General features: G+C 43.4%; 1 protein-coding gene across 1 annotated transcript; it reads left to right on the top strand.

Annotated features, from left to right (window-relative positions):
- Positions 1-394: 394 nt before the first annotated feature.
- On the top strand, positions 395-15,934 carry khdrbs1b (KH domain containing, RNA binding, signal transduction associated 1b). Its single transcript, XM_078268115.1, has 9 exons — positions 395-729; positions 2,961-3,082; positions 4,779-4,895; positions 5,280-5,426; positions 7,706-7,839; positions 9,704-9,944; positions 10,389-10,456; positions 10,800-10,858; positions 13,623-15,934. Exons 1-9 carry the CDS (start codon positions 636-638, stop codon positions 13,727-13,729), a joined length of 1,089 nt encoding a protein of 362 aa, XP_078124241.1. The 5' UTR covers positions 395-635; the 3' UTR covers positions 13,730-15,934.
- The last annotated feature ends 315 nt before the right edge of the window (positions 15,935-16,249 follow it).

The raw sequence follows: 16,249 nt of genomic DNA, 5'->3' as shown, positions 1-16,249 counted from the left end.
TCTTAGTAATAGTAGCACCAAATTACCATACGATCATCATTAATCAATTCACTTGAGCACATCCGGCTCTGAAATATAGCCTTCACATACACCTTTAAATATGAATATCATTGAAATAAATTCCTATTTGAGTGAACCCAGCAGTCGGACACCTCAATACCTTTGTAGTCTAGACCTTCTTTTTTATCACAACGGTAGCCTACCACACCGTACAGCGGACACACCCATACCAGTAGGCTACTGATCTAATTGTGGGATTTTTTATGTATATTTAATTGTGGGATTATCGTTACTGGAGGCGGCGCGTATTAACATAGCAAACAGTAGGCGGCGCCTCACTACGTCCTTCTGAGCTCACTTCCGCCGGCTTGAGTAGGCGCACTATACCCGTCTCTCACCGTTTTTGTTCTCCCATTCCCATCCAGTCAGTGCTGTTGAAAGGAAGGGATAAAGCCAGTTGGGAAACGACAAGTAGCCCGGAAGACACATGCAAAGCGCCGTCTGCACAGAGGATACGCGGCACTCCGTAGTTACATAACTGGACTACTTTTTTTTTTTTCTTCTATCATTGTTGGGCTTTTTTCACGCTTTTTTTGTTGCACCAAAACTGACTGACTCCCCGACCTAAACTCAAAATGGAGAACGACGATAAATATCTCCCCGAGCTGCTGGCGGAGAAGGACAGCCTGGACTCGTCGTTCACGCACGCCATGAAACTTTTAAACGCAGGTAAAGTCCTGACATGGGGTGTCTGTTTTGTCTTTCAGAATGTGGTTTATGTTTGAGGTTTAAGAGAGGGCACCATATCACCCGTCAACGCACACCTCCAAGCTGTGATTGCCATGTGTTTGCTGAGGAGACGTGAGCTGCTCGTCACCTGCTACAATAACAGTGATAACTGTGTGTGTGTGTGTGTGTGTGTGTGTGTGTGTGCGCGCGCGCTTTTGTTTTAATTTAGATGATAGCTAATTAGAATTAGTGTCTGGGATTGTAAATGGCCTAAAGCTACAGCAACACAGAGGGGAGACACACTTTCAAATATCCATCTCGATGCAGAACGCTTTCTCTCGTGCAGATGCGACGCATTGAATCTCTTTTCTTCAGTACTGTCCGGGCTCGCGCCGAGTCTAAACTTGACTCTTCCAGCTAAAGGGATTTTGCTGTCGTCTTCGAGTCCCTGTTGATGTCATTGTCAGGCAGCCTATAAATGTGCGTCAGTATCTGTGACTGGGGTTCACATCGCTACTTTAAAGCCGAGAAGCGGCCGAGAGGCAGTGTCTTAGCAGTCTCCGGGACCTTCAAGTACCGCTGTCTGTCGGCCACTGCTGAAGTGTCCTTGAGCAAGAGACTGCAGCTCCGGAGCTGCTGTCTTGTAGCTGTGCTGGAGAGGGGACACTCGAAAAGACTGCCTCTGGTATAATATATTTCCCTGTGGTCGACATCTAGCACTGAAAACATGTCTTATCCTATTATCATCTGTAACATTACATTTTTTTAAAGGTACAGCGGCCCTACAGATGTCAAAGAATATTACATAAGTAGGCTAAATAATGTAATGATAGTGTGGGACAATATAGCCATAAAGTCACTACTGAGTAGGCTACCAAAAATCTTTTAACAGGAGTTTTACAGTGATGCTATAGAAAATGAAAATGTACACAAAGCATAATAAGGACATCATAAGCTGGATGAGTGCTATAGATCAACTGGAGGACTGCTCTCCCAGAGATTAAGAGCGATTTTCTGCAAGCTGGTTATTATATGCTGCTCCAGTCAAGTATCTCAGGTACCTATGGGAAGGATATATGGTTAAGATGGTCTCTTTGTCTTAACAGGATGCGCATGATCTAGTCTGCATCTCTGGAATTGAAAGTGAGAATGATCCAGAAAGACAAAGTGTGTGTCATTGTGTGTGCTGTAGGTTGCCACAGTTTGACATAGATCTGCTACCAATCTGCAGCTGGTAGACTGCGGTGTAGCTGACATGTTTGCACATGGCATGCTCAGCAGTTGTCATGGCCAGGAGTGAGGAGGTGGTTTGAGATGAAGAGTGCTGTGCTGGAGACTAGTAGGTGCTGGAGACTAGTAGGTGCTGGAGACTAGTAGGTGCTGGAGACTAGTAGGTGCTGGAGACTAGTAGGTGCTGTGTCACATGGAAGAGGTAACAGAAGGTGTAGGAGAGAAGAGCTGATGGCTGTATGTTTTCAAGTTGTGATTTGGAAGTTTAGGATTATTAACACTATTTTTATTTTATTTTATTATTTTTTTCAAATTGATCAATCATTTCCTTAGTTTAGGAAATCATCACAAGTTCACAGAGCCCACGGTGATTTCTTCATGTGTCTTTTTTTGATCAGATCAGCAGTCCAAAACCCAAAGATATTCAATTTCCAATGATAGAATGCTGGGAAAAAAAGCAAAACAATCTCACATCAGAGAAGCTTAGGAGAGACTGTTTGCAGCCTGGCTTGAAAAATGTCTGAAATGATGAATTGATTGTCAAAGTAGTTGCCACTTAACTGATTAATCAACCGTTTCAGCTCTATTCAGGGTGCTGGCAATATCACAAAAGTGTGCTAAATGAACATACAACATATACTCTTTCATCGTCTTGTATTCATCTGGAATATATTATAAATAGATTACCTTTGTTTTTTTTGGAGGTGAGTGAAGCAAACCTACCAGCATTTGGCTAGTAGATGGTACTGATTTTGAACCCTGATTGGGATGCGTAGAAATGCAGTTGAAACAACTTACATGTAAGGTGTGTGTGTCTAAAAAAAGTAGTTCTTGGCAAGTTTGAACCTAGACACTGAGACGTTGTATGACCTGCACACCTCTACATCAACGCTTGCCTAATAATGTGAAGTGCACATAAATCCTCGTCATAACTGAGCTGTGCTGGAAGTCTGTTTGATTGCGTGAACACTGCCTGAAACCATACCTCTCTCCCCTTGTAGAAATTGATAGAATCCAGAAAGGCGAGACTAAAAAGGAGGCAGACGCATACCTGGACCTTTTCACAACAAAGAACATCAAACTCAAGGAACGGGTGCTCATACCTGTCAAACAGTACCCGAAGGTGAGCTTTCTATGCCTTTGTCTCTCTCTCTCTCTCTCTCTCTCTCTCTCTCCCCCCCCTTCTTCTTCTGTCCTCTGCCTTTTTGTCTTCCTCCACCGTGAACCCCCTCTTGATTTAATTCATCCTGCAGCTGAGTTTCAATTACACAAAGCCATGGGGTTACTTGGGAGTCTCAAATTACTCCTCTCAACCCCGATCTCTAAGCTCCAGAGTATAATTACAGCCGATACTGGCATGTGTTTAAAATACCATAAAAGGATGAAAATGTTAATATTACTTTGGTTAGGATAGCTCTGTAATGCAGTGTAATTCATAATGGCAAGATTGGATCTTCCGCACATTCGTTTCCGTTCAGAGTGACATCTTACTTGGCTTTATCATGCAACCTCGGGTGTATTCATCCATGTCAGTGCAAACTCTATCTGGCTCACACATGTGGCGACATTGACTTTAGAATGATGGCTCATGGTGTTGAACGCATGCGAGGGTATATAACAGAGCTGGGCAAGATGCCGATATTATATCGATATCGTGATATGAGACTAGATATCGTAATATGGCATAAGTGTTGTCTTTTCCTGGTTTTAAAGGCTGCATTACAGTAAAGTGATGTCATTTTCTGAACTTACCAGACTGTTGTAGCTGTTCTATTATTTACCTTCACCCACGTAGTCATTATATCTTCATTACCGATGATTATTTATCATATTTTGTGAAAGCACCAATAGTCAACACTACAATATCGTTGCGGCATCGATATCGAGGTATTTGGTCAAAAATATCGTGATATTTGATTTTCTCCATATCGCCCAGCCCTAGTATATAAACTGGCAGAACACATTGCGTAATGCTTCATTTGCATGTTGTTGAATGTACTTGCAGCAGTTTGAGTCGCCTACGTTTTTATACGGCGGCTGTCTAAAGCCTGTTGTGTGACTTTTCAGATTCAGCTTTGCCGTTTAAAAAATAAATAAATAAATAAAAAAAAAAGTTTTGACACATACCTTGACGCCTTTTTTAAAAACGTAATAAGGATAAGATGTATAGATGCTGCCCCATCTCAAGCATCAGATCAATATGATGTAGGAGTCTGCCGGTCTGTGGGGTAAGACAGCCTTCTGATCTCAATAAAGCCTGTATTAGTTTGCCAGAAACGTCTTTTTTTTTCTTCTATTTTTTATTTTTTAAAGGCTGTACATCAATCCGCTGTGTCAGGGTTGACGAAGCTAATGAGTGGTTTCAGATTACAAAAAGCTGTTTTTACAACTGCGTCCTCGGGGGCAACTCTTTGCCAAATGTGTTTGTCAATGACCGCTAATTGTAGGACACATCGTACAGTACACACACACACACACACACACACACACACACACACACACACACACACACACACACACACACACACGGTCATTTCTTTTGTTTCCAAGGATTGAGGAGGTAAAGAGTGCAGGTTTTGATCACGAGTTAGTCGCTCAGTGCTTGGATGATTGCAGTGAACGGTAGCTGACGGTGTTACAGCCCTCGTGGGGGGGGGGGGGCTCGTATCGACCTTCTCTGGTAAATCTACTACTTAAGGCTGCAGCGGCATGCGCAGCAAGACCCCCTGACAGTGATTGCTCCTTCACTCTCTTGGTACTAAACTCGCCTCTGCTTTTGACTGTCAGGCTAATTGTGTTCTGCTTTGTTTTGCCCTCAGTTCAATTTCGTGGGGAAGATCCTGGGACCTCAGGGCAACACAATCAAACGTCTGCAGGAAGAGACCGGAGCCAAGATCTCTGTGCTGGGCAAAGGATCCATGAGAGACAAATCCAAGGTAACACACACACACACACACACACACACATCTGGTGTTACACACCTGTGAGAAGGGTACCTGAAGCCATAACACATCTGGCCTGTACTTGAGAGGGATGTCAGGCTGGCAGGATTGCTCGGGTGAACACGTACACGTAAAACCAAGGGCATTCACGCCCTGCACACATCTGTTCCAGGAATCTTCACTATATCCCTGTAAACCTGTTATCTACCACTTTGTCATTATTCAGCTATATGAAGGGAATACCCCACCTATGCTCGACGCCCCTCTGAGGCAGATGAAATGCGATTTGCCTCTTGCATAATTCATTTAATTTTGGAGCTGGGCTTGTGTGCTCTCTCGGACTCCCTGACACTTTCGGTGATGTTGCCCTTGTTTCAGGAGGAGGGGCTGAGGAAAGGCGGCGAGCCCAAGTACGCCCACTTGTCTATGGAGCTGCACGTCTTCATCGAGGTGTTTGCCCCCGTGCCAGAGGCCTACCTGCGCATGGCGCACGCCATGGAGGAGGTCAAGAAGTTCCTGTTTCCCGTGAGTCGGACTTTGCTGTTTTGGCGTGCTTTGTGACTTGTTGTTGTTGTCTATCGACTCGCCTGTGTTGACGTTCTGAGAGCTGCATCTGACAATTATGTATTGCCAGTAATTAACCTGCTGATTCAGGGTTTTCCTGCATAGAGGAATTTCTGGCGCCCCCGAAAGAGGTTTTAGCCAGCCCCAAAGGAAAATCGGTGCCAAAATGATAAGAAGGGAGAGAAAGAAATAGCAATTCAAATCCTCTTCCGACTGTGTTTTTAATAGCAATTTACCAAACAGTTGAAAAGCAGAACATAAACTCGAACTGTAGCGCTTATCTACCGTCCAGTCAGGCTGTGTCGGACTCGCCCGGTGATTTTAACGGTGGTATTCAAATACTCATATTTTTTTTGAAGCAGTTTTGTTGATTGGGGTTTCACTTAATCGAGCGTAATCAACATTTTTGTTCATCAAATTGTCAGAAATAACAGGCAAATGCATATAGATTTCTGTCAAATAAGGTTTTTTGCCCCGACTGTACGCGGACCGATCGTGCTCGCTGTCGTGTGTAGTGTATTAAAAAAAAAATAAATACCAAAGTTGATGTTTTCCAATGGCTTGTTTTTGTCTGATCAACAGCCTCAACCTTGAAAACGATTGAATAAAAAAAGAAAAACGCCAAATTGTCACAATTAAGAAGCTGAAATTGGGTGTAAAACAGCCCGAAGTGTTGTTGTGTAATTGACTGACGGCGTGCCTTTCACAAAAGGTTCAAGCGAGTCACAAGTAACGTAATTAGCACTCCGTTTAAGAGGAGGAATCGGGTCGCTTTCACTGTGTCGGCAGGGCCAGCCCTCCACAGGGCTGTCTGTCCATCCCTGTGTCTGTACCCCAGTCTCATTCTTCAGGGAGTGAGGAGAGTCAGCTTGGAGATGAACGGCTCCCAGACAGATATGTGGTTGACTTCACCCGGGCGCTGCCTACGCTTCCTTTTTATCCGTTTTATGCTGAGAGATTCTTGAGCACGGGCCAACCCAGTCTGCTGTCGAGCGCGGCTGAAGCCCACATTGCTCTAACGGTGGAGCGTGCCAAAGCAGGCCAATAGATGCCCACATTTTTTAATTAGTGTGCAGGGTGCTATAGAAGAGAGATTTAATTTGGATCAAAAGCGAGATGAATGGGCCGGTTGAACCAGTAGTGATGTCGGGTATTGCCGTGTAATGTAAAAAGCCGTCCCCTGCGGAACCTGCCGCTACAATTCACGGCCGTAATCTGTCAGGCTTGACGGCCTTCGTTTGGAACCCGGGCCACATTTGAATAAATGCATCATGTTGTCAGAAACTGGGTGGATGTGATTTGTTGGTGCAATGTTTTATGTATTGCCTGTACTCTGGTATTCCAGACGGCTTTGACTCTTTTTGTTCTTCCTCATCTTTTTTTCACACACGCATACCTGCATGTCTGCCTATGTAAATTCGAAAGCAGAGCCTTGATCCCATGTGTGAAAGATCCCTTTATTTCTCAACGCTGACACTTTGTTTTGATCTTTTCTATAGAACGCCATGTCTAAAGATGCCTCGTTGATCCGAACACCTCGATGGGCGAAGACGCGTCACCTCGCTTGCTGGTTAGATGCGGCTGCGGTCACACGGCTCTATTGCCTGAGATGAATTTAGAATCGCTCGAGCGGCTTGCATTTTGTCTGCTTTTGCTGCAGATACATTTGAAATCCGCCGTCTGCGCTGCATACTGTAGTACCGGCCGTCATTAGAGCTCGATCACTATTCCAGGGGCTGATTTATGAAAAAGAATTGATTGGGTCACAGTGCAGCCCTTGCGATTGCTCCCCGAAGAGAGGCGGTGGATTGTATCTGTGGGCAGGCAGCTTCGCTAATCCATCCCAGTGTGTTGTTTTTGGGGATGAAATAGAGCAACCGTAGATGCGGTCACACCAGACTTGTCAGGGAGCGCAGCGAGGAGTGATTTACATCTTGTGCATGACGGAGAGACACATAGGTGTGGATGGATGCTTTCCAACCTCCCACATCCATGCCCCCCCTCGCCCACCCCTTTCTCTTTAACACTCTGAGTCACTGGCACCGAGACTTTTTCTTCCGCTCTTTCTGTTAGCCATTAGGGGGATGCCGTGTTGTGAGCAGCTCTGTAATTGTGTTTCGCTCTTTTTATTCATCGCTCGCTCTTCCACACTGTCTCCTTTTCTTCTCTTTTTGCTTTTCATTTGTGCGTGTTCACATTATCTTGCTTCTCACCCTCTCTCTTCTTTTCTGTGTGTGTAGGATATGATGGATGATATCTGCCAAGAGCAGTTCATGGAGATGGGCTACCTGAATGGAGGCCAGGAGCACGGAGCCAGAGGCCGAGGGGGCCCTCCGGTCAGGGGCCGCGGAGTCCCCCCTGGTGGAGCACACAGGTGTGGAGATGCACGCACGCAAGCTTGACATTTTGGCATTATTTGCTTTCTTGCTGCGAGTTAAAGGAACACGCCGACTTATTGGGACTTTAGCTTATTCACCGTAACCCCCAGAGTTAGATAAATCCATACATACCCTTCTCACCTCCGTGCGTGTTGTAACGTTGTCCGACGGCTCCACCGGTAGCTTAGCCTAGCACGGATCCTGAAGGTAATCGGTTCCAACTAGCCTACTGCTCTGAATAAGTGACAAAATACCGCCAACATGTTCCTATTTACATGTTGTGATTTGTATAGTCACAGCGTGTACAAATAACAAGGTCACATGAGACACAGCCATCTTCTAACCGTATATAAACTGGGAACTATATTCTCAGAAAGGCGAAGCATTGCTACTCTGCTCGGGGCTTCTCAGGTGCTGCAAGCATATCACTCCGCCCAAGTAGCAGAAGTAGTATGTATGTATGGACTTATCTAACTCTGGGGGTTACGGTGAATAAGCTAAAGTCCCAATAAGTCGGCGTGTTCCTTTTTAAATGAGAAGCTCAACACCACTTGCATGTCAGTACAGTTAATAATGTATTTGGAGCCAGTAGGTGCTCAGCTTAGCATAAAGACTAAAAACTGCTTGCCTGGCTCTGTCTAAAAGTAACAAAATCCTGTCCAGCACTTTTTTTTTTTTTTTTTTTTTTTTTAAAAGCTCATTAATAACAATTTATTCAAGCAAAAGACATGCATGATTTTGTTACCTTTTGTAACTGGGTCTAGTCTTTATGCTAAGCTAACTGGCTGCTAACTGATGCAGCTTCACATTTAGCGTAGAGACATGAATGAATGGTATTGATCTTCTCGGCTCACTCTTGGCAAGGACGCAGGGCTTAAAGTATTCCGGCACCGTGCCGGATCTCCGGCGTGCAGCCGTGAGGGGAAAAAAACAAACAAACTTGCATGCGGTTTAATATGTGAGTCAATTGATTTCACCTACCAATCATAGGAGAGGAACGCAGCTCTAACTAACGCAGGGCTTAAAGTACTCGCGCCTGGTGCCCGATTTCTGGCGTATGACTATTTTTAGAAAAGTAAATAAGTCCACATGGGATTTGTTTTTGATGCGCTGGGTTTAACCAATCATCGAACTTCCACCTACCAATGAAACGAGTTCTAGCCAATCAATGCTTGCTTCTGCAGCGCATGTTCAAGGACGATACTGTACGGCAACAGCGGTAAGAAAGTGCTTGCTAGTCACAATGCTTTGGTCCGTGCACTCTGTCATACAAGTACGTTACCGGGCAACGGTAGACTGCGCCTTCACTGACCGACCGTATTTGTTAAGGGATACAGCATAGTATCGCAATATAGTTCCGTGGCAATACTGTATCGATACACAGATGCCAAGTATCGATCTTTTATTATGTATGTGTTGGTCAGTTTGTCTGCTTGACAATCCCATTTTGCAGCAATAAAATTGAAGTGAGATGAACAAACGGAGAAATGTATCTCTTTAGATAAAACGGATGTTGACAAAGTTTTCTTTTGGGAACATTGTTTGAAATTGGGAAAAATTTCAAGTTGGAAAAAAGGTAATAGATTGCAATAGATTGCAATATGTTTAAAATTGCAATAATATTGTATCGTGACATAAGTATTGTGGTGATATCGTATCGTGAGGCCTCTGGTGATTCCCACCCCTAGTGTTTGTGATGCCAACAATGCGTGTGTGCATGTTCATAGAGGGACACGATTTGTCGTTATGGCCCCTGTGTAAAAGCTATCTGAAGCCCAAACTGTCTCGACAAAGCTGTCTGTTTGGAACTATTCCTGCAAGTCGAAGAGCACAATATTAAGTCGGTGTTCTCTCCTGCAGGGGTCGGGGAATGCCTCCTCGCGGCGCTCCTGCCAGGGGAGGGGTGGCTCGAGGCGGCCCAGCCAGAGGTGGCGCAGTGAGGGGCGTCCCCGCAGGCCGAGGAGGACCCCCGGCAGCACCGGCCAGGGGAGCCTCGGCACCCCGCGCCAGGCCCCCGGCTGCCGGACCCCCCCAGAGGATGGCGCATCCGCCCCCCCACCAGCACACCCCCGCTGCAGCCGATGAGAGCTACGAGGAATATGTAAGTAACCGAACAAGTGGAGTGTAGTTTTAATTCGTCCATTTAGTTCATATGTGGTGGATGTCCTCAACGTATGTATGTATGTACATGTATGAATATGATTATTATTGCTTTGTATTATACAAACAAGTAAAATATATCTTTGAACTTTAATATGGATAAGGCGGACATAAGAAATGAGATGAGGAATAAGTAGTGTAACAGCCAAACGATGAGTTTTCCTGTCGAGACCGGTTGCCGCCTCTGAATGAGATTGTTCTTGGCACTCTGTTGGCTTTGAATTGCTCTTCCGTCAACAGAGAAACAAGTGATTTTTGGATGCTCAAAGACATAAGGGGGATGTGTCTGCTTTAGCACAAGTGTGGTACTTTGGAGACATCTTGATATTCATGATTCATGAACAAGCCTCTCCCTAAATCTCACTGTGTTTCCTTCCCTCTCCAGGGCTACGATGAGAGCTACACAGACACGGCCTACGAGTCATACGACAGCTATTACAGTCAGCCGCAGGCGTGAGTGAATCAGACGTCTCTTTGGTTTTCACCTGCTTCTCACTGAAAGTGCACACACACACACTGCCTAGTTTGCTAGTTTCACTGGATTTGGATTTTTTTTTTTTATCCACTCTGCACAAATTCAGCGCTGCTGGTACTTCATGTTTCGTGGTTTGGATGGCGGTGTTATTTAAGAGAACCAGCCGGGACTAAGATGTTCCATGTAAGAGAGCCAAGCTTTGGTCATATTCACGGAAGCCAACTATCATCCCCCGAGACATTACAGTCAGCAGCTACTTAATGTTGTTTCAAAGATTAAAAGTGATTTTTCTTCTTCTCTCTCTCTGTTTTTGACCACCAGAGAGCCAGAATACTATGACTACGGACACGGAGAGACCACAGAGTCCTACGAGTCATATGGTAAGGGAAAACTTTATTCACTGTCAACAAAGGTGACCCAGTTTGTACTCTTTGAATAAAAAATGAAAGAAAAAAGTGTGCATGTAAAAAATAGTATTTAGTCAGCCACCAATTGTGCAAGTTCTCCCACTTAAAAAGATGAGAGAGGCCTGTAATTGTCATCATAGGTACACTTCAACTATGAGAGACAAAATGAGAAAAAAAAAAAAAAATCCAGAAAATCACATTGTAGGATTTTTAATGAATTTATTTGCAAATTCCTCTGGAAAATAAGTATTTGGTCACCTACAAACAAGCAAGATTTCTGGCTCTCACAGACCTGTAACTTCTTCTTTAAGAGGCTCCTCTGTCCTCCACTCGTTACCTGTATTAATGGCACCTGTTTGAACTTGTTATCAGTATAAAAGACACCTGTCCACAACCTCAAACAGTCACACTCCAAACTCCACTATGGCCAAGACCAAAGAGCTGTCAAAGGACACCAGAAACAAAATTGTAGACCTGCACCAGGCTGGGAAGACTGAATCTGCAATAGGTAAGCAGCTTGGTGTGAAGAAATCAACTGTGGGAAAAATTATAAGAAAATGGAAGACATACAAGACCACTAATAATCTCCCTCGATCCGGGGCTCCATGCAAGATCTCACCCCGTGGGATCAAAATGATCACAAGAACGGTGAGCAAAAATCCCAGAACCACACGGGGGGACCTAGTGAATGACCTGCAGAGAGCTGGGACCAAAGTAACAAAGGCTACCATCAGTAACACACTATGCCGCCAGGGACTCAAATCCTGCAGTGCCACATGTCTCCCCCTGCTTAAGCCATTACATGTCCAGGTCCGTCTAGAGTTTGCTAGAGAGCATTTGGATGATCCAGAAGAGGATTGGGAGAATGTCATATGGTCAGATGAAACCAAAATAGAACTTTTTGGTAAAAACTCAACTCGTCGTGTTTGGAGGAGAAAGAATGCTGAGTTGCATCCAAAGAACACCATACCTACTGTGAAGCATGGGGGTAGAAACATCATGCTTTGGGGCTGTCTCTGCAAAAGGGACCAGGACGACTGATCTGTGTAAAGGAAAGAATGAATGGGGCCATGTATCATGAGATTTTGAGTGAAAACCTCCTTCCATCAGCAAGGGCATTGAAGATGAAACGTGGCTGGGTCTTTCAGCATGACAATGATCCCAAACACACCGCCTGGGCAACGAAGGAGTGGCTTCAAAAGAAGCATTTCAAGGTCCTGGAGTGGCCTAGCCAGTCTCCAGATCTCAACCCCATAGAAAATCTTTGGAGGGAGTTGAAAGTCTGTGTTGCCCAGCGACAGCCCCAAAACATCACTGCTCTAGAGGAGATCTGCATGGAGGAATGAGCCAAAATACCAGCAACAGTGTGTGAAAACCTTGTGAAGACTTACAGAAAACGTCTGTGTCATTGCCAACAAAGGGTATATAACAAAGTATTGAGATGAACTTTTGTTATTGACCAAATACTTATTTTCCACCATAATTTGCAAATAAATTCATTAAAAATCCTACAATGTGATTTTCTGGATTTTTTTTCCCCTCATTTTGTCTCTCATAGTTGAAGTGTACCTATGATGAAAATTACAGGCCTCTCTCATCTTTTTAAATGGGAGAACTTGCACAATTGGTGGCTGACTAAATACTTTTTTGCCCCACTGTAAATATGACCAAAAAACAAACAAACGTCCTGTAGTAGGCACCTACATGGTGGTATGAAGACATTTTCTGTTATTGATTGTTTGTTTGTTTGATTTGTATAATGTCAAATGTATGACTGATTGGAGCAGGACTTAAAAGGGGGGGCGCATATCATGAAAAAAAAAAGTCAGTGCTTGTGCACATACATGTGGGTGTCATGAGTGCCTACTAACCCACAAACTGTGAAATAAGACAGCCGGTCATTTTTTTTTTTTTTTTTGTGGGCAGCCTGGATCAGAAAACATGGGTTTCAACAAGCCATTCAGATTTGTCCCCCACGTCTTATGTCACATGCAGGCTCATTAGAATCTTCCGCCCCCTATCTGAGTACAGAGACGGAGCGCATTTAGTTTGTAAGTCCCGCCCCCACCGGAGGGGGGAAAACCAGCTCTCCGCTCTCCGTTGACTTGTATTGCGAGAAGGTGCCTCCTCGTCAATTCCGTCTGCTAGCAAAAAAGCTGCCGTGTGGTGGGATGCACTACCAACATGGTAAAGAAGTTCTGTAAGTTAAGTGGTTTTCAGAGTATGACGTGATGTGCTCTGTCACCATCTCCCCCCACTGCTTGAGCACCTACCTTTGCAAAGGTGCACCATATATTTCTCACAAGCCAATCAGAGCAGATTAGGCGAGGGAGGGGGCTTAACGAGACCTGTGCTAAAACGCAGCGTTTCAGACAGAGGGCGAACACAGGTATAGTTAGACACGCAGTACCAGTGTGTTTTTTGAAATATTAAAGCATGTTAACATGTTCTAGTAGAAACCCAAAATACAAGGATGAACCTGAAAATGAGCATGATGAGTCTCCTTTAAAATTGACTTTATAGATCACCAGCCAGCATGACCGTTAGATGACGTTAGATTTCAAAGTTAAAGCCAATAACTGTTAACTTTGAAAGGTACCCCAATGAGGTTTTGACACCACGTAGCGCTATAAGACGGCCCCTGTTTTAGTCGTATCGGGTGATTCATGTTTCGGTTTCATGTTATTCCAACGTGTTTGTTTGAACATGGGTTTTTATTTCGTTGTGTTCTCTCCAGGCCAGGATGACTGGAATGGGACCCAGCGAACAGCTTCAGGGAAGGCCCCTCCCCCCTCCAGAGGTGCCAAGACGCCTTACCGGGAGCACCCGTACCGACAGTACTGAAGCGGACTCGCCGCCCTTAACGCGTCGCCCTGACTACCTGTCGCCTGTCTACCACGGCAGCTCTCGCTTTAAGCAGCCCGACAAAAGTAATTGTCTGTTTTGTCTCTGGTTTGGTCTTTTCCTACACTGGACTTTATATGAGAGAGCAAATTGGGAACTGAAAATCGGAACTGGTTTTTGAGATTTGACCGCGAACTCCCCTCCCCACCCCTACTTTGTCACACCAACCAACCAGCCACCATTCCCTCCAACCAACCCACCAACCAACCAACCCACCAACCAACCAACCAAAGCGGCTTTTAGATGGGTTAGAGAGGAGACGTTGGTGTCCTTTTTTTTTTTTTTTTTTTTTGTTGTTCTTTTTCATTTGAGTTTTTATTTATTTTGCTGTATATTTTTCTCTGACCCTTTATACTCCCCTCTGGCTTTTTTTGCATTGTTGATCTTTAATTTTTTTTAAAAACTGTTTGGGAGTAGTCATTTCTAGTGGAATTAGGGGTTCATTATCCACTTGTCTAAGGAGTCCATTTTAATTGTTTTTTAAATACAAAGAATCTGTCGAGGGTCAGTTGCAGATTCCCATTTAGGCTACATTTCAAAATTCTGTAAATATAGCCAAATAAAAGACCTTTTTAAAATTTCAATTATGTAATATAGACCCAAAAAAACAATCCTAAATTAAGTGAAGGTTAAAGAATCAATGTTAATGGAATCGGAACAATTCATTCTTGATGATGGTTTGTTTTTTAAATAGTTCTAAAACGTTGTTCATTTAGACTTAGGCAAGCAATATTTGTCATTGTACTTAGAGTTTTGAAATATAGCCCTAATAGACACTGTTGAGATGGACTGTCCTCATATCCTCAATTTGTCACACATGTTTAAAAATTAATTTTAAGACTCTGAAGACAAAATGTTTGTTTAAACGAGAACACGGCCGAGAGATCGTGTTGTACTAAAAAAAAAACAAAAAAAAACCCCACAGTCCAGGTCTTCATTTTGTGATCTGATTCTCTATAAAGTGCATGCCCAAAGTACACAAAGAAGGATTGGGACACAAATCTCCACATGGGTCTTCTCTTTCTACAGAGAAGGGATCCTGCAGCTCAATCCGAACTCTTGTACATATTTTAAAACATCCTAACTGTACTTATTCTGCCACTAGTATCTGTACCCTCTCCATTAAAAAAAATGCATTATGCTACATGTGTAAGCTTGCCTAAATAGGTAACTAAATCTGTCCAAAAGATGTTTTGCAGCAGTTTGTCAATAAAGCTTAGTTTGTTTTTTTTATGAAACTTAACTTGCTTTATTTGTTTCCTGTCCTAGTCAAATTCTGAAATGGCCTTTTTTAAACGACCCTTCAGCAGTCAGATGTTAGGGGTTTTCATTTTGTTTCTCATTCAAAACCGCCTTTTTAAATCAAAATGAATGTATTGACGTCTGGAGACTTTAACCCTACTAAATGATGTCTTGATTGATTATCAAAAGAGCACAACTTATTCTTTCTCTCTCTTTCTATACTTTTTAAAAAGGACCCAGAGGTAAGACCTCTAAAATAACCTGGATAGCTTCCTAATGTGTATAGAGTTCTAAAGCATTGAATGCCTGGGTATGTATAAGACTTTTTCAATCCTCTTACCTGTGGTCGTAAGCGTTAATGAGAATTGCTTTCATAGCTGAAAATTAACTGAATTCAAACCACCATTCAGGTCTAGGCTTCATTGTCATGAATGACGCTGGCGCGATGGCTACTTTTAGTACAGAGTAATGGCAGTGCAATGGAGAGGATGGTTATAACCTAGACAACTCCACTGTAAAGGTAAACCTAACCCTAAATGTTTAATTCTCGTAGTGTGTTTATCAATTGACATAAACTTGCTGGTAAATACGTACAGTTTCTTAAAATATATTATTGCAGTCATGGCAACAACAACAAAAAAGAATCAACTCAAAAGTAAGAAAAACGTAACTTCCAATATCATACAGTAGTGGATTTTATGTAACAAAATTAACTGTTCTGTGTTCTAACAAAATCTATTAGAGTAGTGTTAATGCAACTCTTGCTAAAATGAACAAAGCCAAATCTATGTCAATATCTTCTGTACAGTTGTGCCGCTGTTACTTTTTTTTAATTTGCTGTGTAAAGGTTGCTTACAGTAATATTTAAAAAGGTTCTGCCTGTACAAAGTTATCCAAAAACAAGAGCTTGAGTTGCATGAGCATATCTTTTTCCTGTAGACATTGCATGATCTGTGTCAAGTTTCTCCCTGTGTTTTTAGACGGGGTATTGATTTGGGCTTTGTCCTTCCTTCAGGCACAGCTATCGGTCACTGAGTGCTGGGAGACTGACAGTCTGCTGAAGTGAAGACCATGCAAACCTCAGGTTGGTCGTTTCCCCCCCAATTTCCATTCTAAAGAACCAAACAGCCAGTTTGTGCTTTGCTTTAGCACATTAACGTACATTAACGCTGCATATTTTCTTTCCACTTTCCATACAGCGAGTCTTAAAAGATTGAT

Source organism: Sander vitreus, chromosome 14, assembly GCF_031162955.1.
Source record: "Sander vitreus isolate 19-12246 chromosome 14, sanVit1, whole genome shotgun sequence".
NCBI lineage: Eukaryota > Metazoa > Chordata > Actinopteri > Perciformes > Percidae > Sander > Sander vitreus.
This window is presented reverse-complemented; position numbering and strand designations above follow the sequence as displayed.